The 23,938-nt window shown below is 43.8% G+C and overlaps 2 protein-coding genes across 2 annotated transcripts; one reads left to right on the forward strand and one right to left on the reverse strand.

Moving 5' to 3' along the window:
- Positions 1-416: 416 nt before the first annotated feature.
- On the forward strand, positions 417-4,143 carry ccna2 (cyclin A2). The gene is made up of 8 exons (XM_056280411.1): positions 417-626; positions 1,000-1,264; positions 1,932-2,041; positions 2,316-2,539; positions 2,687-2,891; positions 3,146-3,259; positions 3,611-3,744; positions 3,883-4,143. Exons 1-8 carry the CDS (start codon positions 417-419, stop codon positions 3,929-3,931), a joined length of 1,311 nt encoding a protein of 436 aa, XP_056136386.1. The 3' UTR covers positions 3,932-4,143.
- Positions 4,144-5,394: 1,251 nt separating this feature from the next.
- Positions 5,395-18,892, reverse strand: bbs7 (Bardet-Biedl syndrome 7). The gene is made up of 20 exons (XM_056290957.1): positions 18,793-18,892; positions 18,468-18,541; positions 18,165-18,230; positions 17,947-18,009; positions 17,652-17,827; positions 16,648-16,834; positions 16,462-16,534; positions 16,017-16,124; positions 15,664-15,794; positions 15,129-15,213; positions 14,801-14,903; positions 13,997-14,189; positions 13,351-13,425; positions 12,182-12,250; positions 11,586-11,725; positions 10,938-11,102; positions 9,173-9,282; positions 8,828-8,931; positions 6,475-6,598; positions 5,395-6,139 (listed from the first exon to the last, which is right to left on the reverse strand). Exons 2-20 carry the CDS (start codon positions 18,501-18,503, stop codon positions 6,000-6,002), a joined length of 2,148 nt encoding a protein of 715 aa, XP_056146932.1. The 5' UTR covers positions 18,504-18,541; positions 18,793-18,892; the 3' UTR covers positions 5,395-5,999.
- Positions 18,893-23,938: the final 5,046 nt, after the last annotated feature.

Genomic DNA, 23,938 nt, shown 5'->3' on the forward strand with positions numbered 1-23,938 from the left:
TGGTCTATTTCAATAGTCGCGGGCTACTTGAACGGGGTAACAGGGGCGCCTCTTCGTGTTTTGTCTCTGCGGCTGAGGAGGAGAAAGAAGCCCCAGAGGAGCGCCGCACACTCGGCAACGCTGCACACTCGGCAACGCAGGTCGCTGCTTTGGGGGAGACTCTCGTCGACTATGGCGAGCTGAAAAGGAGAAATCTGACTTCTTTTTTGTGTTTTTTAAGCCATCGTGTTATTTCCTCTACGCGTTTTTTGTTCGCGTCGTGCCTCCCCCCCCCCTCTCTCTCTCCGCTGGTCGCCATCTCAACAGCTGGCCGTGCCGAGCCGTGCCGAGCCGTAGTCAGTTACAGTGTCGCCGCCGCGACCGCTCAGCGGGTCGGTCTGTAAGCGGAGGTCGGAGCTCTGTTCGGCGGGGCGAACATGTCTGCGGTGAACCAGGGACGGGGGAACGTGGCGGACGAGAACGCGCCGCTCCGGTCGAAGGCGGCGGCGGTGGCGGCGGCGAAACCCCGCGGCCAGGGCGCCGACAACCGGGAGAACGTCCCGCTGAGGGGCACCAACAGGACCGTCCTGAAGGCCCTGAACCACAACCAGTGCGCCAGGCCGGCGACGCAGGCCGCCGCAAGAAAGGTGGGTCCGGCTCTCGACGCTAACCGAACCGCCCCGGCGGGCGGGACGCGGCCGGCACCGCTTATGGGCGGCTGGTCGTCGCCGTGGCGCGCAATGGCGACTCTCGGCCGAGTTCACCTCGCAAGGGCCACACGTGGCGTCGATCCGCCGCCTGGACGCGGAAAAATCGTGCGCGTTTGTGCCGCTGAGCGGTAACCCCGGGCATGTTTCTCGCACCCCTGGTTTGTCCGCCATTTTACTCGTCCGGCTAATTGGGGGGTGGGGGGGGGCGGTTTCCGTGTCACCGCTGTTGCCGCGCGTCACTGACGGTTAGCGCACTTTCAGCGAAGGCGCGACTCATCGTTCCGCTGTGTTGCGCTGTGTCTGTCCACAGGAGTCCGCGTCACAGGCCCTGTCCTGCAGGAACGAAGACGATGGCAAAACCTGCGGCGAGAAGGCGCCGTCCAAGCAGCCCTCTTTCCAGATCCATGTGGACGAGCCCGACGGCGCCTGCCTCAAAAAGCAGGTGCACCTCAAAGCAAAGCCCAGGCCGGACGAGTCCCCTCTGCCGCTGGACCAGTCAGTCACCCGGCTCAGGCGGCCCCTCGCCGCCCTTGATATACCGTCAGCCATGGATGTCAGCTTAGGTAGGTGGTGCTGTGCAGGCCTGCCCTCAGTCAGCTTCATAACTTCATGTTTTCATTGTCCGCTCTGCACATTTGGAAAGAAACAACCCCTTTGTTCGTCCAGGCTGCTGCTGATATAGTCCTGACACTGACCAGCAGATCTCAGTGTGTGTGTATCAGGGGTCCCCAATAGACGGCCCGCGGGCCACGTCCGGCCCGTGACGGGTTGATTTATGGTCCGCGAGAATTTTTGGAGAAATGCCAGAATTTTTTTTTTATTTCCCTACCAAAAAAAAAATTTCTTAGTAAAAGTAAGACTAGTAATATATCGAAAAATAGATGAAAAATCTCTGTTTAAGTTATAATACCTGCAACGTATCGACACCAAAACAAACTAACGAACATGCTGCTGGAGGTTGAGTGGCCCGTGGCCCTAAAAGTGGCCCGCTATGAAAAGTAATTGGGGACCCCTGGTGTATATAGTGATAAATGAGCAGTTGAAACGTCAAATGCCCTCCAACTTGCTCATCAGGATCACAAAGGAACTAAACTGGGCAGTTGCCAGGCTTATTAGTGAAATGTCACCTTGTGTGTGTGTGTGTGTGTGTGTTGTTTTTTTTAAACCCCTCTGTGCATATTATGAGATGATGCTTCTAAACTTGTTGCACTGACTTTCCCCCCCCATTTTGCACTCATTTAGTCGATTCTCCCATGGACATGTCAGTGATTGAGGGTGAGGAGAAGCAGGCCAGTGTGAATGAGGTCCCGGAGTACGCTGCAGAGATTCACACCTATCTACGGGAAATGGAGGTGAGAATGTGCCGGTCCATGTTCTTCTGGATGACCGTTTTTGGATTAAAGGGGTGCTGGCTTCCTACAGAACTCCCGCATGCCTTCATTGTCATAAAAGGTCCCTAAACCCTTCAACATGGAAATGGAAGTGTTGTCCTGCAATAATACATGCTTGCCATTTCCGCTTGTCTGCTGGAAATGACTGTTGCATTTTTTTTTTCTGAAAGTCAAAACACGTTTTATTGTTTGCATCTTTAACCTCTCTAACTTTCTAAATCTCTTAACCCTTCAGCTGAAAACCAGGCCTAAAGCAGGCTACATGAAGAAACAGCCAGACATCACTAACAGCATGAGGGCCATCTTGGTGGACTGGCTCGTAGAGGTTGGGGAGGAGTACAAGCTCCAGAATGAGACTCTCTTTCTGGCTGTTAATTACATTGACCGCTTCCTCTCCTCCATGTCTGTCCTACGTGGGAAGCTGCAGCTCGTTGGTACCGCTGCCATGTTGCTAGCGTCGTAAGTTTTCAGAGGCTATCCATAACTTGTAAATATGGTTTGATCCCTGGTTCACTACTTCCATGAATTGTGGTCATAACTTGTTAGCATGCATAAACAAAATGGTCATTTTGTTCATTGAATTGATCACCTTTGTGTCGGATGCAGGAAATTTGAAGAGATCTACCCCCCAGAGGTGTCCGAGTTTGTCTACATCACAGATGACACCTATACAAAAAAGCAAGTGTTGCGGATGGAGCATCTGGTGCTTAAAGTGCTCTCCTTTGATCTAGCAGCTCCCACCATCAACCAGTTCCTCACACAGTACTTCCTTCAACACTCTGTAGGCAAACAGGTGGAAAGCCTGGCTATGGTGAGATTTAGACTTTAAACTCCTGCACATGCCATTCGTGCTTCAATCCAAGACGACTTGTATCATGGGTTTATATGTGTAGTGTTTTGACTGGAAATTAAATGCCTCAATACTGACAGTTTTTGTCATGCTGGACAGATTTCAACTAGAGAACCAGTGATCCGCCTTCATACCTAAAACGTTACTTGCTTTTTATTCCAGCTGGACTCAGAATCATCTCCACTTAACTGTCAGTTTCCTTTTTATTTTCTTAGTTCTTAGGGGAGCTTAGTCTGGTCGACTCTGATCCCTTCCTGAAGTACCTTCCATCACAGACAGCGGCTGCAGCCTTCATTCTGGCCAATATTACCCTCACCAGTGGCTCATGGGTATGTTTGACACTATATATTGTGTGCTGAACTGTGGCAGGTCGGACAAATCTAGTGTATGCTATCGATATGCAAGTGCATGAACGTCAACAGCTGAATCTCAAAAAATGGTATTTCTTACCTGTGCACTTCCCCCTGGGGCAGCTGTAAGGGTACACAAGTGCAGAAAAGCCAGCAACAGTTTTCTGGGAAGGTAAACTCAACCTTGCCCTTGAGGAAATGTGTTCAGCCCAGTGACTGAATGTTGTCCTTGATGTGTTTGTGCAGACTTTTTTTTTTTTAAGTTGCAAATTTTCTTTAATTTTCTTTCTTTATTTATTTTCTTCTCCTGAATTTTGTGGGGCCCTTCAGCCCAAGTCCCTTTTGGTGACTACTGGCTACTCCCTGGAGGACCTGTCTCCGTGCATTGAAGCCCTCCACCAGATGCACCTCAGCGTTGCTCAGCATGCCCAGCAGGCTGTACGGGAGAAGTACAAGAGCTCAAAGTAAGTGGTGTCTATCTGTTTTTGTACTCTTGTGACTAGAGTTTGACTCTTAACACATCTCATATTCACTTGAATACTACTTTGTACATCTATTGTTTGTTTAACACTTAATGTTATTTATTTTGACTGTCGTTACAGGTGCCATAAAGTCTCCCTTATTGACCCTCTCACCAAACTGCTGTTATAGAGTGTATTTTTTTCTCTTTTTTTTCCCCACCATGCAATTCTTTTTTTTTTTACACTTGGCCTTTCTCAAATAACGTATAGCCTCCCTCTTTCTCAGGGAAGCTGAACAAACTGAAGTTTTTAATACTATTTTTATACATGTGATCCTGGAGGATTGTTCTTAAATGTTTGATACCGGAAGCTAATTAACAGAGTTAATCAAGCTGATCCCTCTTTTTTTATTATTATCACAAGCTAAGTGTTCTTCAGAGCCCTGTTCTGTAAAGAAATACATTTTACCTCTGCAAAGCAAAACTGTTAAGTCCTGTGAATATATTCAGACCCAGACAAACTGCATATGCAATAGTCTCATCACATTATATATATATATATATATATATATATATATATATATATATACACTCCTTTGAACGCATTTCAAAGGTTTACTCTCAGAACTACATGATTTTGTTTCTTTACCTGTACAAGTCAAAGTCCTTATTGTAAACCAACTGTCAATCAAGGCATCGTCCGCTGGTAACACGACTCGTGTGAATATATTCACACCCAGACAACCTGCATAATGGAATATTCTGACCATCATAAGAGCTGACTTGTTTCCATCATCAGTGAATACTCCTCCTTTGTATGCATTTCAAAAGGTTTACCCTCAATCAGAGAACTACATCACTCTTTTGTTCCCTGTATAAAAAGTGCTTAATGTAAACCAACTGTCAATCAAGTATTCGTCTACTGGCAATATGACTCCTGTAAATAAAATTCACATGGAAGTTAAGTCGTTGCAGTTTGATTTGTACTTTTTCTTATATTGGACTCTTGGGGGGCAGCAAAGCAGTTCTGCCCCCCCCCCCATTCTAGATTGATAATAATAATCATTACATTTATACATCACTTTTCTAGACACCCAAAGCGCTTCACATTAAACCCAGTTTCCCCCTTTTCCCTATTTTTTTTTTTTTTTGAGCGGTCCCGGTTGCTGGACCGTCACACCTTGCTTTGGTTTTCTTACCTGGATCAGTGAGCATGCATAGACACATCTGTCTCCCCCAAATGGGTTTATTAAAACGTCTACAGAACGCCAGCAATGAACACTCCGTGTCAAATCCATACAAATTGTAAAGCCCCAGAAATATTTTCTTCAAGTGCCCAAGTTCAGTTTCCACTAATATGCAATTTATACGTATTCAGTTGTATCCGGGTGATTCTTCAATTAGGGGAGTTTTTCTGTCTCCAGGGAAGATTTTCAAGAAAAAAAGCAATTGTGTTTGTTAGTTAGCTTGTGCTAGCTATGGAAAAAAGATGTGTCTCAGTGATGACATTTTAATACTTTTTCAGTGTGTTGAAAATTCAAATGTGCCAGACTTTCACTGTTTTGCGTTTGTCCCCAACCCAGACTTTTTATCTTCCCCTCTATAATAAAACAATAAAAATGGTTAAATTCATTAAAGCTTTACTCATAATCATTTAAAAAGACATATTTAATATATGATTTATATAGTATGTGCACTTTGCACATTTTTTATAGTTAAATATGGCTGTCCCTCATACATGTGTCATTACCATCACACCCAACATTTTAGAGCAAACAACGTGGTTGCCATGTGCCCCCTTACAATATTAAATATATTGTAAGGGGGCACAATATCCAAAGTCAAATCAAGAACTTCCAGATGACTCATAATTAAATTTAATCCAAAACATTGGCCAATACAAGCACTTGTACAACAATACGTCTTATTCATTAACTAATATCCTACAAAAATGTCATAATCAGCATTCTCTATTGCTTTACTAAGCAATTACCAACCACTGATACCCGAATAGAAAGAGGTACCAAATATGCTAATTGCCACAATTGTTTTTGGCTGCAACTATGTTAAGATTATAAAAAAAAAAGTTTTCAAAATAAATTGGTGGTCTAGCACACTTTTATTAAAGTAAAACATCCGAAGCTGTAACATGCCAAAATGGCATTTATGCTGCACAATAACCTCTGAGTACAAACACATTTGATCTATTTACAGTACAATAAAAATATAGAATAAATAAATAATGGCCTCTGATCTGTTTCATTGTTGGGGTTGGTTGAAAATATTCAACAGAGAATCCAGATTATAGTTATCCAGTATCTCCAACAGTGAGGAAACCTTGGCTTTTACGTTCTGCCCTTTGAACTTGAACTTGTCGATGAAGAGGTCCGTGATCATTCCTTCAGGGAAGAACAACACAGAGAAACAGAAACTGTATAATTAGTGCCCGCCTTACCCGAGAAATACTTAACTTCAAGCCCAGTAAACAAAAAACTGCAGGGCTGCGAAGTGTTTTGAGTGTAATTGTTCTCTTGAGATTTGGCTCACACAATTAAAAACTGCAGAATTCGGCAATATAGGAACATTCGATACAACTCTTTACTTTGTTTTCAGCTTTATTCTTCACATTAGACTGAATGTTCATAGTTTAGTAAATATGGCTTATGGTAAGGCCTAATGGGTAATATGTAATGTAAAGGAGTGTCAGTCAATAGATAACTGGTAAATGACAGACCATAAAGCCTTTCAAGGTGTGCTGGCTGCTTCTTGTATTCCTCCAGAAGATGGGCAGACTCATCCAGAATATTACGATACTCTGGGATGAGAAAGTCAGCATTCCCCTCATGAACCTGAAGTTCCTATCAATTAAAGAAGGGGGGGGCAAATATCATAAACACTAGCGGAACACTCTTCCATATGTTGTGTTATTAACATAAAATGTTTTACTGTCAATAAATCAATATTTTTGTTAATATTTAAACTTCATTTCCAGTTGCTCTAACATTCATCCCACTATAGCAGTGTTACTCTTTATGCGGCTCGTGAGACTTTGTTTTGCGCCTCATATAGATCCACTGATAACAGTAAGAACACAACTTACTTCTATAGGTTCCGTTTGTGTCCTGTTTTAGCACATTGAAATGAATTATCCAGCAGATGGCAGCATACTGAAGATACGTCAAAGAATGTAGGCTACGTAACAGCGTGGCATCATGGGTAGACGTATAGCCTATGTGTGTAGCTTTGTATTTGCGAAATGTTTTGCAAGCTCTGTGGCTCTTTGAGGAATGGTCTTATTCATAAGTGGCTCTCCTAAGAAAATTAGTGAGTACCACTGCATAGCAAATAGAATTAAGATCTCTCGTTTTCTCTCTCTACATACACACAATAAATTCAAAGGTTGAATCAGTTCATCTGGATACAATGTGTATTGACAGATACATTTCATCATCATCTAAGTGACATCTTTAGTGTCAACTGACTGCAGGTATCCCCACCCTTATAAACAATACAGTTGTGTAACGACCGAAACCAACGACCAGTTTCGTATGTTTCATGTGTACTATTCACAGAAGATTGGGGAATGTTTGCAATCACAGCATTGTAAGATGGTGACAGATGTACTCTTAGCCACCCCCCCTCCCCTCCCTCAGTTCAGGGATGGTTGTTCCCTCTTCACATAGATGGCCTCTTTTACTCCCCGTTCAAACTAGCGTTCCTCCCTATCAAGGATGTGCACATCCTCATCCTTGAAAGAGTGGCCACTGGCCTGTAGATGATGGGTGTAGACTGTGGAGTCCTGGTCTGACATATTAACTCTTGTGTTGTGTCATCCGCTTAGCCAGCGTCTTATGCCCCTTTTCCACTACATGGTACCGGCTCAACTCAACTCAACTTTTTTGTTTTCCATTACTGGAAAGTACCGGCGTTTTGGTAACTGTTACCACTTTTCTGGTACCACCTTTGTCGAGGTTCCAAAAAAACTGGAGCGGGTACCAAAATCAATGCAGACCAGCTACACTGAGGGGGTACTGTTACAGTAATGGAAAACAACACTCTGCGAGTCGAGTTGAGCCGGTACCATGTAGTGGAAAAGGGGCATTAGTTTTCCCAATGTATATGTCACAGCAATCCTCCTGGCACTTAACAGCATACACCATATTGCTCTTTCACGCCCATATTTGCACATGAAATTGGTTATTGGTTTCAGTCATTATGCATCTGGCTACTCCGTCCTGGGTACGATGTCAAACTGCAACTGTCGGGTCGCCGGTGACTAAACCAGCAACTGCACTTCAACCCTTGGGTTGTTATGAGGAGGGTGTGTGAACACCCAGCAGGACTAAAAACAAAACCTGTCAAAGAGCGGATGAGTTCCTCTGTGAACCAACAGCCATCCATACCTGCAGAGGAGATAGGGACCACCAGGTACTCCCCCTACTGACACACAATGATGACTCAACCTGTTGAGACATCAGCTGTGCTCCTACGACCTCCATAGGTTACAGAACTGATGATGATGATGATTATGCATCTGTCGCCATCTTAAAATGCTGTGATTGCTTCATCAACAGGAATGCACATGAAGAGATTTAACATGATGAGAGAAAACTGTTTCATCCCAAATCCTCTGTGAATAGTGCACATGGCCATTGAAACTCTAGTTAATGGTCGCACCCATATTTGTATCTGAAACTTTCATTCGTTATGAAACTGTATTGTCTATAAGGGTGGGATACCTGCAGTCAGTTTAGACTGAAGAGGTCACTTAGATGATGATGAAATATATCTGTCAATAAACATTGTATCCAGATGAACTGATTCAACCTTCTTTGACTTTCTTACTTGGATTATCGAGCATGCATCAAGACACAGTAAAATCATATCTGTGTGTGTGTGTGTGTGTGTGTGTGTGTGTGTGTGTGTGTGTGTGTGTGTGTGTCTTGACAGACAGAGAGAAAAAATGTCGATTCAGTGGTGTATCTGTCTGCTTTGTTTTCTGTATACTTTGATTCAGAGGAGTGATCCATGGTGAGGAAATCAGGATTTAAGATGGCTTTAAGATGGTGCATCAAACTAAAACTTACTTTCAATGCATCGATAAGCTGAACCTTTTTAGCGAGCAGCAGCTGGTACTCCAGTTTCGGGTGGATCATCTTCAGAGTATGACTCACTGAATCCTCACTGATGTCTTTGAAAGAAAAAACAAAAATAAGACATGCTGTATTAAACAGTGGTCATGGTTCAAGGTTATCTCAAACCTTGTCCAGATAAATCACTTCCCGGACAAAATAAACAAATAGTATAAAATAGAACTAGCAGTAAACCAGGTTCATTTTATTTGCTGAATAAGTGGGCATTCATTTGTCTTTACCACACTGGTGAACATCACTCAACACATACAGTATATGAAAAACCAGTTATCGACCTACCGTAAGAAATATTCAAAGTGACTTTTCTTTTGGTGGCTTCTTTAGAGAGGACGTCGCTCAAAATGGAGATAGTAGAGATGTTGTCCGACTTGAAGTGGCCTTCACCTTTGCTAAGATGTAAAAATGTGAACACGTGTTTGAGGTATTTTGTTGGCACTAATGTTAAAACTACTGTCCCCCCCCCCAAAAAAAAAACTCAGTGGATGACAGTTTGACTGAGACGATAACAGTGAGTGGTCAGTGAAAGACAAGACAGACGTATGCGGTTTTTCTTTCATATCAAACATCAAATTAGCACCACACTGCTGATTCTGTTGGCTTCCCACTCACGGAAAAGGTGACGCAATGTTTGTTCACCCTGTGTGGAATACTGGGCAGCTAGTTTACTTGACAGCAGTCTGTTTTATAGACTACCATTCATGTGGTTCACAACGTTTCCAGCCTCTTGGAGACTTGGTTCTCATCTGCTAGCATCGATTCTCAGTGTTTATCTCCCAAATCAGAGCATTCCCCTGGTTCCACCTGTCTGGAAACATCCACCACTGTTATGCTACTTGGCACCTCCTTATCCCCCACTTACATTTAATATCAAGAGCTAAATACAACAGGAATTGAAGCAAAAACAAACACGTCTTTCTGTCTTCACTACAAACAAAGTTTAGCTCACTCTTAGACCTGCAGTGCGTTGGTTTGTCTCACCCTTCTGGCAGTGAGAGTAATTACTTTTCTTTCAGCGCTCTCCAACGATGAAAAGTGTTTTTCTTGCCGTTGATCTCTTTCTATGTTTGACTGTAATCCTTCCTCTGAACGCCGAGTTGCTTTTTTCTCTGGAGCATCAGAAACTTTTCCATTGTTTTCAAGCCCGGAAGCTTTCTGGTAGGAAGCCCTGAGGGCAAGCCAATCAGGCATGTGAACGCTGTCGTCACACGGAGGTTCAGATCCTTTTTTTTTTTAACGTCCCCCCCCCCTTTTCTTCCCAGTTGTACTTGGCCAATTACCCCACTCTTCTGAGCCGTCACGGTCGCTGCTGCTCCCCCTCTGCCGATCCGGGGAGGACCGCAGTCCACCACATGCCTCCTCCAATACATGTGGCGTCACCAGCCGCTTCTTTTCACCTGACAGTGAGGGGGACGTAGCGCGTGGGAACATCACGCTATCCCCCTCCCCAGTTCCCCCTCCCCCCGAACAGGTGCCCCAACCGACCAGAGGAGGCGCTAGTGCAGCGACCAAGATGCATACACACATCCGGCTTCCCACCCACAGACACGGCCAATTGTGTCTGTAGGGATGCCCGACCAAGCTGGAGGTAACACGGGGATTCGAATTGGCGATCCCCGTGTTGGTAGGCAACAGAATAGACAGCCACGCTACCCGGACACCCACGGGGGTTCAGCTCTGGCAAAGCAATCATTGCTGGTTGATGTAAAACGCATCACTACGCATCACTTCCGGTGTGCCACTGCAGGAATGACGCCAGACACCAGATTTAAAACTCCGGTATACTGCGAAATACAGACAGATTTACCTGGCGGTGACAGGCTTCATCATCATTGTGTGAACTTGTTTGGCAACGGCTGGAATGTCATGGACATTCATTTATATGTAGAAGTCCTGCATGCTAGCTTTAATGAGAAAAACAGGCCACATCTCCAGCCATTTGTTCTCAGTGATTTTAAACTCCTAGTCAAAAAACTATTTTTGAGTAAAAGCACTTGATCTGAATGGGCGTCATGGCTGCAGCGTGTGGTTAGGGCAGAATACTTACCAGTAGGTGGCTTCCAGCTGTGTGCCCAGGAAGGTGTTGTGGAAGTGAAAAGTGACGTTCTCTCCCGCCGGGGTTTTCTCTGGAACCTCTGGAAGACAGAACACCACCCAGGAATGGATCTCTGCAAAACTGAACTGACCGACTAGACTCAGCCTGTTCATAGGCCTGTATGAATAGAGCGAGAGAAAGAGACAGCACGAAGAAAAAAATAAAGATGAAAAAAGAGAGCGAGACAGACAGAAGTGAGAGAGTTCTAGGCCGGTTAATCTAAAGATGTAATTAGCAATGCCTCTGGGAAATCCTGCAAATTATTGTTCGTTTGCAGTAAGGCCATCATCATGGTCCCTATAAGACACTGATTTGTGGCAGTTTGCCTGAAAGCAGGGTGGTCTAGAGGTTAGAACTACTACCTATATCCCCTCTAACCTCATCTGAGCATGATACCCGAGTAATTAATGAGATACAGGATGACCTTTAATGAGCTTTTAATTTACTAGAAGTTTCTTAAAAGTAAAATTTCTCGCAAAATAGTCAATGGAGCAGTAGAATTTTGTAATCAAACAGTAACTTTAATGTTTGGGCAGAAAACAACAATTCTCTATCTGTTTCGGTGGTGTCTGGGTAAAATACTTCCATGTACATTCTTACCTGTCTTGGTCGATGCTGTGCGTGCGCTGATGGAGGGAAAGAGGTTTTATCTGGTACTGACGGACCTGGCAGGTTTTGGGCTGCAGTCTGGGGGTGATGTATGCCTGAAGGGTGCCATACTGGCCCTCTATGGACCTCACCTACACAGGTCATTTAGTAGAGAGGGAAGCAGTTATTCTTACACGTCAGGAAAATTAGTGTAAACAGATGACAAGTTGGTAGTATTTTCCAATCCAACTTTTACAGAGGAGCCCATGACCCAGTCAGAGACAGCCCTCAGGTTTTATGGCATTCACAGCAGTTACTAAAATACTATGTACAGACAGAGGTTTGATTCAAAGAAGGGCATTAAGAAAATGGGAGAAAGCAAGATTGCTAAAAAGCTCCCCAATTATCCTAGAAGTCAGCATGTACCCAGTAAGAAATGGCTAATCGTCCTGTATTGGACCTCCTGGTCCTGCTGGAGCACATCTTTAACCACGGAGACTGTTTTGCTAATACTACTAGTCATGGGATATATGGTTAAATGATGCCCATCAGACTTCTGTTGTGATAACAAAATGATTATAGTGTATAGTGTTGGTGCGCTCCCTTACCTTCAGCTCCAGCCTAGTTGTGTTAGCCTGACATCTGTATGTGGCCAGCAGGAAGTTCCCATTAGGCTGCTACAGACAACATAAATCACCGATTCATATATATATATGACTTTGTTAAAAGAAACACTCAACAGTAGGGAAAGTGCTCAACAAATGAGGAGCAAAATAATCCAGTGAGTCAAATAAATTCTTTATGAGACAGTACAATCTTGTTTCATGCCATAAGCAATCATCAGCTGTCAATAAACCTACTCGAGGAAGGACATACCATCTATTGCCTCATGCACATCAAGTGCACATTGTCCAATGGGGAAGGGAGAGGTGCAACATACAAAAATGTCAAAAACACATGATCGCTAATGGAGGTGTGATTCAAAATTCAAAAACACGTGATTGCTAACAGTCCAATTTGGGGGGGGGTGAATTTGTCTATTGTCATGATTTATTTATAATTACAAAATATGTGCTTATATCTATGTCTGCAACTGCTGGCCAATTAAATATATTGTATCTATGTATATTATATCTATGTCATGTATATTATATCTATTATGTGTATATTATATTTGTGTCTATATATATGTATAAACATATATATACAAAGTGTATATATATATATGTGTGTATAGTATATTATGTGTATATTATATGTATATTATATCTATGTAAATTATATCTATGTCTACAACTGCTGGCCATATATATATGCTGAATATGGAGCTGCCAGGGAAGAGGAAAGCCAAAGAGGTTTATGGATGTGGTGAGGGAAGACATGCAGGTGGCTGGTGTGACAGAGGAAGATACAGAAGACAGAAAGAAATGGAAATGGATGATCCGCTGTGGCGACCCCTAACAGGAGTAGTCAAAAGTAGTAGTGTGTGTGTGTGTGTGTGTATATAATTTTTTTTTTTGTTGCCATTTTCTTATAAGTGATAGTTGAGCAAGAGACAGAAAAGGCAGGGCAGAGAGAGGGGAGGACATGCAGCAAAGGGCCCAGGCCGGATTCGAACCCAGGCCGCTGCGGTAAGGACTCAGCCTTATGTGTGGTACCACTCTACAAGGTGAGCCAGCGGGGCACCCCCGTCATCAATTCATTTCTGTGGGTAAGCTGACAGACTGAGACCTCACTGGTTCAATTGTAGGCTTGTTATTTGGTTTAGAGAGCTCACCTCTGGATTGCATTCGCTGAAACTGACAACGGCAGAGTTTTTATCCACGTCCAGCAGGTCTATAGGAACATCGCTCTGCATAGGAATCCAGCCGTACAGATTGTGGCAGTGGTTAACAGTTGTTTTGTGTAAGGGAAAGACATGAGAGTCAACACACCATTTATTCATGGTTAAAGTGAGATAAAGACACACATTTTATTCAATGAAGCCCAAAATGGCCTTGAGTCTCTCAGTTTTACTAAAACTCAATGATTTTGGGGTATCATGAGGTGACTCATTAAATGGAAAAAAATACATCTTTTATAAAAACAAATTGTAGTCATGATTAAACCAGGAAAAAAACAGTGTGGGACTGAGAAACAATGAATATTTAACCCTCGCCTATTCTTACAATAAGTAAATTTGCCTGTAAAGAAAAAATTAAAAGGGACGTTTGATGTTAAAATTCCACCATTTCACAAATGTATACCCACAAAGAAGGACCATGGGAGGGTAGTGTTTCCATTTCTGCACTATACAGTGCTTAGCAACGTAATGTAAAAAAGGCAGACTTTATATGAATGATTATCCTCACCGCCGTTTTCTCAAGCTAAAAGCCACGGATAAGTGATCTCAAAGGTAATGGGGAGGTGTAACTGCATGTCACCTGAAGCAGCAGGTTGTCGATGGCAGTCTGAACCTCCAGCATGAGGCTGTAGCTGGCGTCATCCTGACAGAGGGTGAACTTGTCATTGACGCTGAACACAGGGATGGTGGAGACGGCTGTGCTGGACTGGGAGATCTGCTGGTACTTCTCCCGTCCCTGGAGGACTTTGACCTGTAGCTGCTCCAGCTCCGCCCTGGGAGTGAAATGTGTCAAGTGCGTAAATAACAATAAACCTGTTAATACTGTGTAGCACAGAGGAGCTGGAGGCAGATACTATGTCCTATTTGTGAAGTTGTCAAACACAGATCACTTCCAAATTCCTTTACTTCCTTGACAACTTACTGTCAGGGATACAGATCATTCCCTATGACAATACAATGGATACAATACGAGACAACTGTCAGTTTACACTGAAATTGACTTTTTTACAACTGAAAATTTTACTCTTACGTTTTTATCATTTGTTTTTATACCTTAGACCACTGCGTTTATGTCATTTGTGTTCTTTATGTTGAGAATCCCACCAAATTGAAATGCTTGCATGTGCAAATTAACTTGGCAAACGATAAAAATGACACCTTGGTTATACTGATCCTGGAGATTATGGGTACTTTTTTTTCTTTCTAAGAACAGGATTTCTCAAAGAATCGTATCATTATTCCTTAAGTTTCTCTTGACATTTTCACACACAAACACACCATCTTTTGTAGCTCCAGCTGGTGGACAGAAACAGTCTCTCCACTGCTGAGGGAAACTTCTGAAGTTAACCTGTACATATTAGTGAACATTTGATTTTGCAGATACCTGAGTGCTGCTACTTTAGCCTGGGTCTCTTTGCTCATCTTGACTTCGTCCCCAGGGCCTGCCTCAGCCCTCTGGGCCTCAGTGGTCAGACCGGTCACCCACCCTGGGAAAGAGTGGAGGCCAGAGATCAAGTGTTTGCTTTGCATTTTCATGCCGGAGTTATATGAGAAGGTTTTTCATTTTTAACAACCATGTTTTGAGCTTTAAGCGATCTGTACTAGATGACAAATAGACTAATCAATCATTTATCCATTGCCATTTAGCACCTAATTTGCTATGCATGTATGTAGGTAGGTAGGTATGGAGAGAAAAACAGACAGACCCTAACCTGTGTAAGTGGCAGTTACAACCTCATCATAAAGTTCCTTCCCAACACAGCCCCCCTGGATGGATGTCACACTCTCAGAGAGCACCTGGCGAGAGAAAGTCAGGGATCAGTGAGATTAAATGAAGGAAAACACTGTTTCTATGATCAGAATAAACAATTCAGCAGGATAATATCTGTGGACCATCTTTTAAGGCTGCAGGATGTAGACAGAAATATCACCCAGCCATTATTTGACTGAATGTGAACTGAGGTACATAAGACATTTTCAACTGTTTACTGGAAACAGAAAAATACACATAACATTTAAAATAAAAAAAACAAGATGCAAAAGTTGGGAAGTGAGTTTTTTTTAATAAATGTATTAATTTTGAACAAAATTAAAATACTTTTCAATGTGCTATTTGGTTTGTAGGTCAGGGTAACTGAATCTGTTGCAGTGCAAACACTAGGGATTTTAACAACCAGTCCTTTTTTGAATCTTGTAGGTCAGGGTAAAAACAGATCTGATTTGGATTTCATTTTGACATGAACTCACGTGTTCAAAGCGTAATGTGGGTTCACTGGAGCTGTCGAAACCATAGACCTCCACTGTGCCATCATCCCTGCCCACCAGGATGTCGCTCACGCCATCACCAATTATGTCGTAAGTGTCAATGCAAAGAACACCTGGTGGGTGAAGGGTTAAATGGTAAGGTCACACGGCAGTCAAATGAATAGGCCTGAACTCAGCAAAAAATTTGAATAGCTTGTCTTTTGTGTTCCGATAATAAACAAATAAGGACAGATATTCAAACTAATACAAATTTTATATATATTTTTAACAATAAGAATGTATTACCAAATGTATTTTTCAATGAAGTAATGCAGACAGCTGCAGAAACAGAATACCTCCTTTCTTTTTGTCATTGTCAATTTCCCATTTGGACACAGCAGAGGATTCCCCAATGGAGACCAAACCCATTTTGCCATCTGTAGTTCCGTAGAGAACTTCCTCTCCTGTGGGGGGGATTTGGCCGCCCTGTGTTAGTGTATTCAGTTCTATGACTTTATTATGACAGTTTTTGAAGAGGGCTTGCAATGTGCTCTACTGGTTCATTTGGTGTCTTTGGTGGAAGACAATGAAGGATGGACCAATCTAATCACTCATTGATTTAATGTCAACGGAGATCAAGCTCTAGGGCAGCAGCGTATGGCTGGGTACCATGGTTCTAGAAGTTACTCATTTGTATACGTGGAAGCAAAAAGTCTAAGACTCGTAATGCTGGCATGCATTCTGACAAAACGTGTTCACCTGCATTTGAAATACAACAGCATGAACAGAGGGTTTACTAACCTCCATCTTTATTGTACAGTTCCAAGACTGATGGGGGGCCAGGGACTTCTATATCATAAGAAAGCTCTGATCCCTGTGAGACAGAAAAAGTCCTGTGAGGAATGAACCTCAGTGTTTTCCTATGGGTGTACAACAAAGTTAAGTTGTGAAGTTGGAAGTTGTGATGAAAATCTAAGCCCGACCTACCTGCAACACTCTGAGAATACGGTCTTGGCATGCCAATACTGGTATGAAACGAGACAGGTTCTCGGTGGACAAGCATGTTATGTCATTGATTTTGTCTCCAGAGAGGTAGTAGTCTTGGTCTTTGCAATCACAGTAGTGGTTGTAGATGTAGCTTGCACAAACAAACAGGTCTGCGCCTGAGACATGCCTGTATAAAACATGACCAAAACCTCTCAGAAGAGTGAATTTTGGAGTTGATTACATTAGTGTACATTATTGTTTTATAAGAATCAGTGCAGGAGAGAGGTGAAGAAGAGAGTGCAGACAGGGTGGAGAAGAGTGTCAGGAGTGACTTGTGCCAAAAGGGTACCAGCAAGAGTTAAAGGGAAGGTTTATAAGATGCTCATGAGACCAGCTATGTTATATGGTTTGGAGACGGTGGCACTGACGAAAAGACAGGAGGTGGAGCTGCGGTTGGCAGAGTTGAAGATGCTAAGATTTTCATTGGGTGTGATGAAAAAGGACAGGATTAGGAACGAGTATATTAGAGGGACCGCTCAGATTGGACGGTTTGGAGACAAAGCAAGAGAGGCAAGATTGAGATGGCTTGGACATGTGTGGAGGAGAGATGCAGGGTATATTGGGAGAAGGATGCTGAATATGGAGCTGCCAGGGAAGAGGAAATAAGGAAGGCCAAAGAGGAGGTTTATGGATGTGGTGAGGGAGGACATGCAGGGGGCTGGTGTGACAGAGGAAGATGCAGAGGACAGGAAGAGATGGAAACGGATGGTCCGCTGTGGTGACCCCTAATGGGAGCAGCCGAAGTAGCAGTAGTAGTAGTATTGTTTTACAAGAACGGGAGCAGCCGAAAGTAGTAGTAGTAGTATTGTTTTACAAGAATCACTGAGTGCTGTTCATGCACCATTCACTGTTTAATTCTGATTGTTGTTTCAAAGATTTTAAAGACATGGTTTTTTTGTTCAATCACAGTGAAGTGGTTAGGAATGGTGAGAAGCAGTACATACATTGCATTGATGCTCTCAGTGAGGTTGGCTTCGAAGGTGAGGAACTGTTTGCCCTTTTTGGTGAATCCTCGGACCTCAGAACCAGAACAAACAAAGATTTTCTCCTGAGGCGTTCCCACCGCACCTCCAAGGTCTATTCTGGCTATCTTCTGACCCGGGAGTGTTTTGAACACAGGCTGTAATGAATAGATGAGTTTTTATCAGTAGATAGGTTTGATTCAAAATGGTCACATTCTGTTCTTATTGGTGCTTAACAATAAGGGAAATATGGAGTTAGCTCAGACTAGAAACTTACCACTACTTCTCCCTTCTTCACTCCAAAACATGTAAGCACACCATCATGATCAGCAACAGCAATCTGAAACAAGCACACAACAAAGTAAGATCTATGCTAGAATAGTGAAGACAACTATGAAAGCCCTTTGCTTACAATAAATGAAAATAAAGCCCCAAGCTACAAACTTAAAACTGCTCAAATTCAAACAGGTTATTACAGCCAAGCCGAAGATTAACCTTTTGTGTTGCCTTTTTCCCCCCAGATGGCAGCAGGCGCATCGTTTTCTGGGATGTCACCCCAACCTGTGACGATAGTGAAGGTGCAAGGGTAAATCAGGTGTAGCAAAACCTGACAGAGGAGCAACAGATACGGGTATAACATAACTTAAGTTCAATTTTAAATGGCGTCCCGCAAATCCCCCCCGAAAGACTAAATACTTGGTATTATATCAATCAGCAGGGGGGATTCATGGTCAAACCGAGATACAGTAAAAATGTAGTAAATACTAGCATGGTGGAAGAAAGGTTAGCTCTGTTCACCTGCATATAATCAACTCTGTTCAGGTGGATCTCCATCTTGCTTCTTGACTGAGCGGGGCACTTTCGATCTCAATCTTAAGAAGAAGGGAAAAAAGTAGGGTGAGGTACGTAAAATAACTCTAAATTATGAAGATGCAACAAAAAAAAAATCAGTAGCTTTGGTCCACCGAACCCAGCAGCTGTTTGGACGTTTTGTAAAACTCAGACGAGATGAGAATGACAAAACGCCCGTTGACCGCAACGAGAGGGCAGGATTAGCCAAGGAGATTAGCTGGTGTTAGCTTGGCAGGCTAACGCCAGCCAGCAACATAAATTAGCAACTCACAGTGTGGTGAACTCTCTACTCTGACAAAGACGGTTACAACTCATCTGTTAAGTATATCGTTTGATTTATCAAATGTCGCGGAGAGCACGGACAGCTCTCGGTGGGCCATCTTTCCACTGGACGCAAAAGACGAACTCTGTGCTTGATCTAATGAACGCAACGCACGTTGCCAATGACAACGTAGCGGCTGTAACAAGCTATAACCTCATTGGTCGAGAACGGACGTCAATTTATTCTTGGTTTTGATGGGATCGCCTGTTCGGAGGGACGCCGCCTTAGTCTCGCGTTATATTGGGTGTTCTAGGTTCCGTTGCGGATCCCCGTTTGTGGAGCCTTTTCTTCCGGAAGTCTTTAATTAACAGACGCCTCAAACTCTTGAAAATATCAAATAGCTGCATGCTCACGTCACAGATTCTACCATATATACACGTTAGATATTTATCACATTATACCACTGGGGGGAAAGAATAGAACTTTCCATTCCCACAACACCTTATTTTTCTGCAGCCCTTTGTTTTGATAAGAGTTCAACTAAACCAGGGGTCCCCAATAGGCGGCCCGCGGGCCGTGTCCGGCCCGTGACGGGTTGATTTATGGTCCGCGAGAATTTTTGGAGAAATGCCAGAAGAATTTTTTTTATTTCCCTACCAAAAAAAAAAAACAATTAATTTCTTAGTAAAAGTAAGACTAGTAATATATCGAAAAACAGATGAAAAATCTGTTTAAATTATAACACCTGCAACGTGTCGACACCGAAACAAACTAACGAACAACATGCTGCTGGAGAAATGCCGAGAAAAGTGGTTTTTAGCCATTTTTAGAAAATGCATATTTTGCATAATTATGCATAATTATTTTAATTTTCTGCTATTTTTCTGGTCCTCTCTGGAACAATACTTACCTCCAAAAAAAAAGAGGATCATAAGTGCATTTTTGCAAAAATGCATATATTTTGCATAATGCCAAAAGATTTCTAAGTCCCGGAATTTTTTTTTTATACAGGTGAAAAAATCAAAGATGCTCAGAATCATCTGAAATGCCGAGAAAAGTGGTTTTTAGCCCTTTTTAGAAAAATGCATATTTTGCACATGCATAATTATGCATAATTTTAATTTTCTGGGATTTTTCCCTTACTCTCTGAGACAATACCTACCACCTCCAAAAAGAATTAGGATCATAAGTGCTTTAGTTTTCTGTCCCGCTATCTACACTAACTAACACACACACACACACACACACATTCCGAAAATATATGAGTAGATGCACATAACCACGTAAAACGTACATGGATAATGTAAGGGATTGAAAATAGCCTCAATGAAAAATTTATCTTAAAAACTATACCCCCCCCTATTTTTTAGATTTAGATCTAACTTAGATACGTGATTGCAACGCAGTAAGGGTGTTTCTCCACCAAGCCAGTAGAGGGCGCTGTAGCGCTTCTGTGGCTCCCCGGAGTCGAGCTACTCCCAGCTCCCTAAGCAGCTCAGAATAAACCGGTTCGAGCTGGAGTGAACATGGATTCATGCGTTTCTCTTCTATGAGCCACACAGTTTATCTACCCAGCTCACCTCACCGGTCCACAGTACCCACTGTCTGTGGATCCTTGCTACCGCCCAGATTCCCCTAGGTCTAGGTCTAGGCCGGTAACACTTGCAGAAAAAACAGTCCGGACCACCAAAGCGATGTTGGACAAGGCACAGGCTGAAAAGACGGATCCCCACTTCAGTCTGCTGGAGTACCGCAACACTCCAGTAGATGGCTTCAAGTCACCAGCACAGCTGCTTATGTGCCGAAGGCCGAGATCCATTCTCCCCACCACACCGACACACCTGCAACCCCGGGTCGTCTGCCAAAAGTCAGCGAGAGAGAGGCGAGAACAGCGGCAACTGTTAATTGATATTACATATAACCCGAGTGTATTTGTATTACTCTGTATGCAACCAGAACAGAGGGTGAAGAAAGACACATTCATGTAGATGAAATATATTGCATGCCTCGCACGGAATGTGGGGGGTTGCCCTCCTCTGAGGCCTTGGGAGAGATACCGCGTCTGGTGCAAGGAGGGCCCCCGATAAGAGTTGCAGGTCCAGACAGGATGAGCGCTCCCTAAAGCTCAACCATGAAAGGGAGCATTGACCAAACATAGCGGACAGGAAAATCAAGGCCATGTGTGATGAATGAACAAGGGGAGGTTTAGCATATAAAGAAGCTCACACACAAAGAAAGTCAGAGTGTGTCTCCAGATCCGTACTCAATAAAACCATTTTAATCTCCTAAAACGTGGTGGCTGTTTTCTTCACATCAACGGGACTCGGGGACGAGGACCACGAGGGTGATTCTCGACACAACTCAACCCAAATACCAGGCCGCCGTCAGTACTGCAGGCTGGAGACACTGTACGCCACCAACTGGAAATGGACAGTGGGAACCTGCAGCCATCCTTCAGCCTGCAGATTCGGACAGGTCTTGCCACATCCGCACTGCTGTGGGCCAAACTTGCCGTCGCAACCGCCGTTGCCTCCTGCAGACCAAAGAATGCGAACCACAACACACAGCTGAAGTGTGTGACGGGCTGGGCATTCAAACGAGCCAGCGCTTACCTGCAGACACCACTGGCACTGAGGACTCTGCCATTGACGGGCGAACACCTTGTGTCATCACCAGGTCTGGGCGCAGAGTCAAGCCAAGAAAAGTGCTGGATCTGTAATTGTAAAGGGTGTAGGCGGATCGCTGCCCTATTAAAAAAAAAAATCCTGTTACAATGTTGATTGAATTGCAAATGTGAAAAAGTGAATGCAGTTGAAATGTTTGTTCAGCATACCTACGACTTACCTGTTCTGCAAGGAGAAAAGGGGCAACGCACTGTTTAGCATATTGTTTAAGTGACACTTGGAAAGGTGAAAGTATTATTATGATTAGATCTGCATTAGTCGTTGCCATGTACTTTAAGTGATAAAATGTCACAGAATTACTGAACAGTTATTTTCTAATGTTATGTTCTTTCATTACAAAAGAAGGGGGGTGTAATATCCTGTAGCTAGACATAGCCTAGGACAGTGTTTCTCAACCCAGTCCTCAAGGACCCCCTAACCTGCATATTTTCTTTGCAACCCTGAATAGGTGTACCTGTTTGTAGTTATTCAACCAATCAGCAATGAATTATGTCAGATGTTGCACACCTTGCATAATTAAGTGCTGCAAGATGATTGGTCGAGTAAGTACAAGCAGGGCCACCTATGCAGGGTTACAATGAAAATCTGCAGGATAGGGGGTCCTTGAGGACTGGGTTGAGAAACACTGGCCTAGGATATAATTGGATGACGAGACGCCGCATTTGCATACTTCAGGGTTATATAAGGATGCCTGCTGCATGACTGAAACACACAAGATGGACGCTGCAATAAAGAGCAGTCAGACACGATATCGTCTCCTGTCAATTTCCTGTAAGAGCGACTACAGCGAAACCACTAAGTATTACAGGATAAGACATGACCTTAACAAATATGACTTCAATTAGCATCACTACAACTCTACACTTATGGCACTTTGCAAAATTTGCTATTTATTCACAACACAGTAACATCACTTACCCGACAGTGTCTGCACTCCGAAGCCGTTTTCCACAATAATCCAGCAGCAGCCGTCTACCAGAGCTCAGTGGTGTGAACTTATCACTCAGAAGAGTAGATTTTTTCACTGCAGAATTTTACACTGTGCTCTAGCGCCACCAGCAGGGCGCCTTCACTCTCCAAATTGTTGAAAGTACTCTCTTTGGGTTTAAGTAAGTTAACTCTGGAATATTACCCAGTTTTGTACTGTGCAGCTGCTGCTAAACCCGAAGGCCCCAGAGCCAGTAAAGAGTCATCAAACGACCATATCCATCGGTCCCAGAGACCAGCTGGGTCACCAGGAACGGGTAGGAAAGGTGGCGGTGGCGGTAGACTACTCGGTCTGCATACTTCCATCCATCCATCCATCCACTGTCTTAACCGCTTATCCTGCTGTCAGGGTCGCAGGGATGCTGGAGCCTATTCTAGCAGTCATTGGGCGGCAGGCGGGGAGACACCCTGGACAGGCCGCCAGGCCGTCACAGGGCCAACACACACACACCCATTCATTCCTAGGGACAATTTAGTACCGCCAGTCCACCTGACCTACATGTCTTTGGACTATGTGAGGAAACCGGAGCCCCGGAGGAAACCCACGCAGACACGGGAAGAACATGCAAACTCCACACAGAGGACGACCCGGGACGACCCACCAAGGTTGGACTACCCCGGGGCTTGAACCCAGGACCTTCTCGCTGTGAGGCGTCCGCGCTAACCACTGTGCCGCCCCCCTGTATACGTCCACCTATGCAATATTAATCGCCTTCGCCCGTCACTTACACCTAACAGCACCGCCATACTCACTCACACCCTGGTTACATCCCGTATTGACTACTGCAGTTCTATCCTCTGGTCTTCCTCTCAAGTGTCTTCATAAACTTCAGTCGGTCCAGAATTCAGCTGCCCGTATCAGTACCAGAACTCCTTCCATAGGTCACATCGCTCCTGTTCTTCAGCAGCTCCACTGGCTCCCTGTTAAATACCGTACTGACTTCAAGATCCTGCTCCTCACCTTTAAGGCCCTTAATAACCTAGCTCCTTCATATCCACACGCCCTCCTGCCCTCTGAGCCTCTTCTGCTCTCCAACTCACTACACCATCGGCCCGCTGGACTACCATGGGGTCTAGATCCTTCGGTCGTTCTGCCCCCCGCCTATGGACCTCTCTCCCACAAGACATTCACAACACTGACTCTCTTTCAACCTTCACATCCCATCTCAAAACGCACCTTTTCACACTGGCATATTCAGTCTGATCCACGCTGCACTGAGTTTTGTGCAGATGATACAGTGATACAGTGCTGCTTGTTTTTACTGTTCTGTAAGGTGTCCTTGAGTGTTCTGAAAGGCGCCCACAAATAAAATGTAGTATTATTATTATTAACAGAGACAACCTACCAGTAACTGCGGAACAGTCATCACAAGCCTTCGTTTTATCGAAGCTGCTTTGACTGCAAATGCAATAGAGCTAACTGCTAAACCAGGCTAAGCTCTAAGCTAGTAAACAGACTAGGGACGACAAGGCTGTCCACTAAC

This window comes from Lampris incognitus, chromosome 1 (assembly GCF_029633865.1).
Source record: "Lampris incognitus isolate fLamInc1 chromosome 1, fLamInc1.hap2, whole genome shotgun sequence".
NCBI classification, from domain to species: Eukaryota; Metazoa; Chordata; class Actinopteri; order Lampriformes; family Lampridae; genus Lampris; species Lampris incognitus.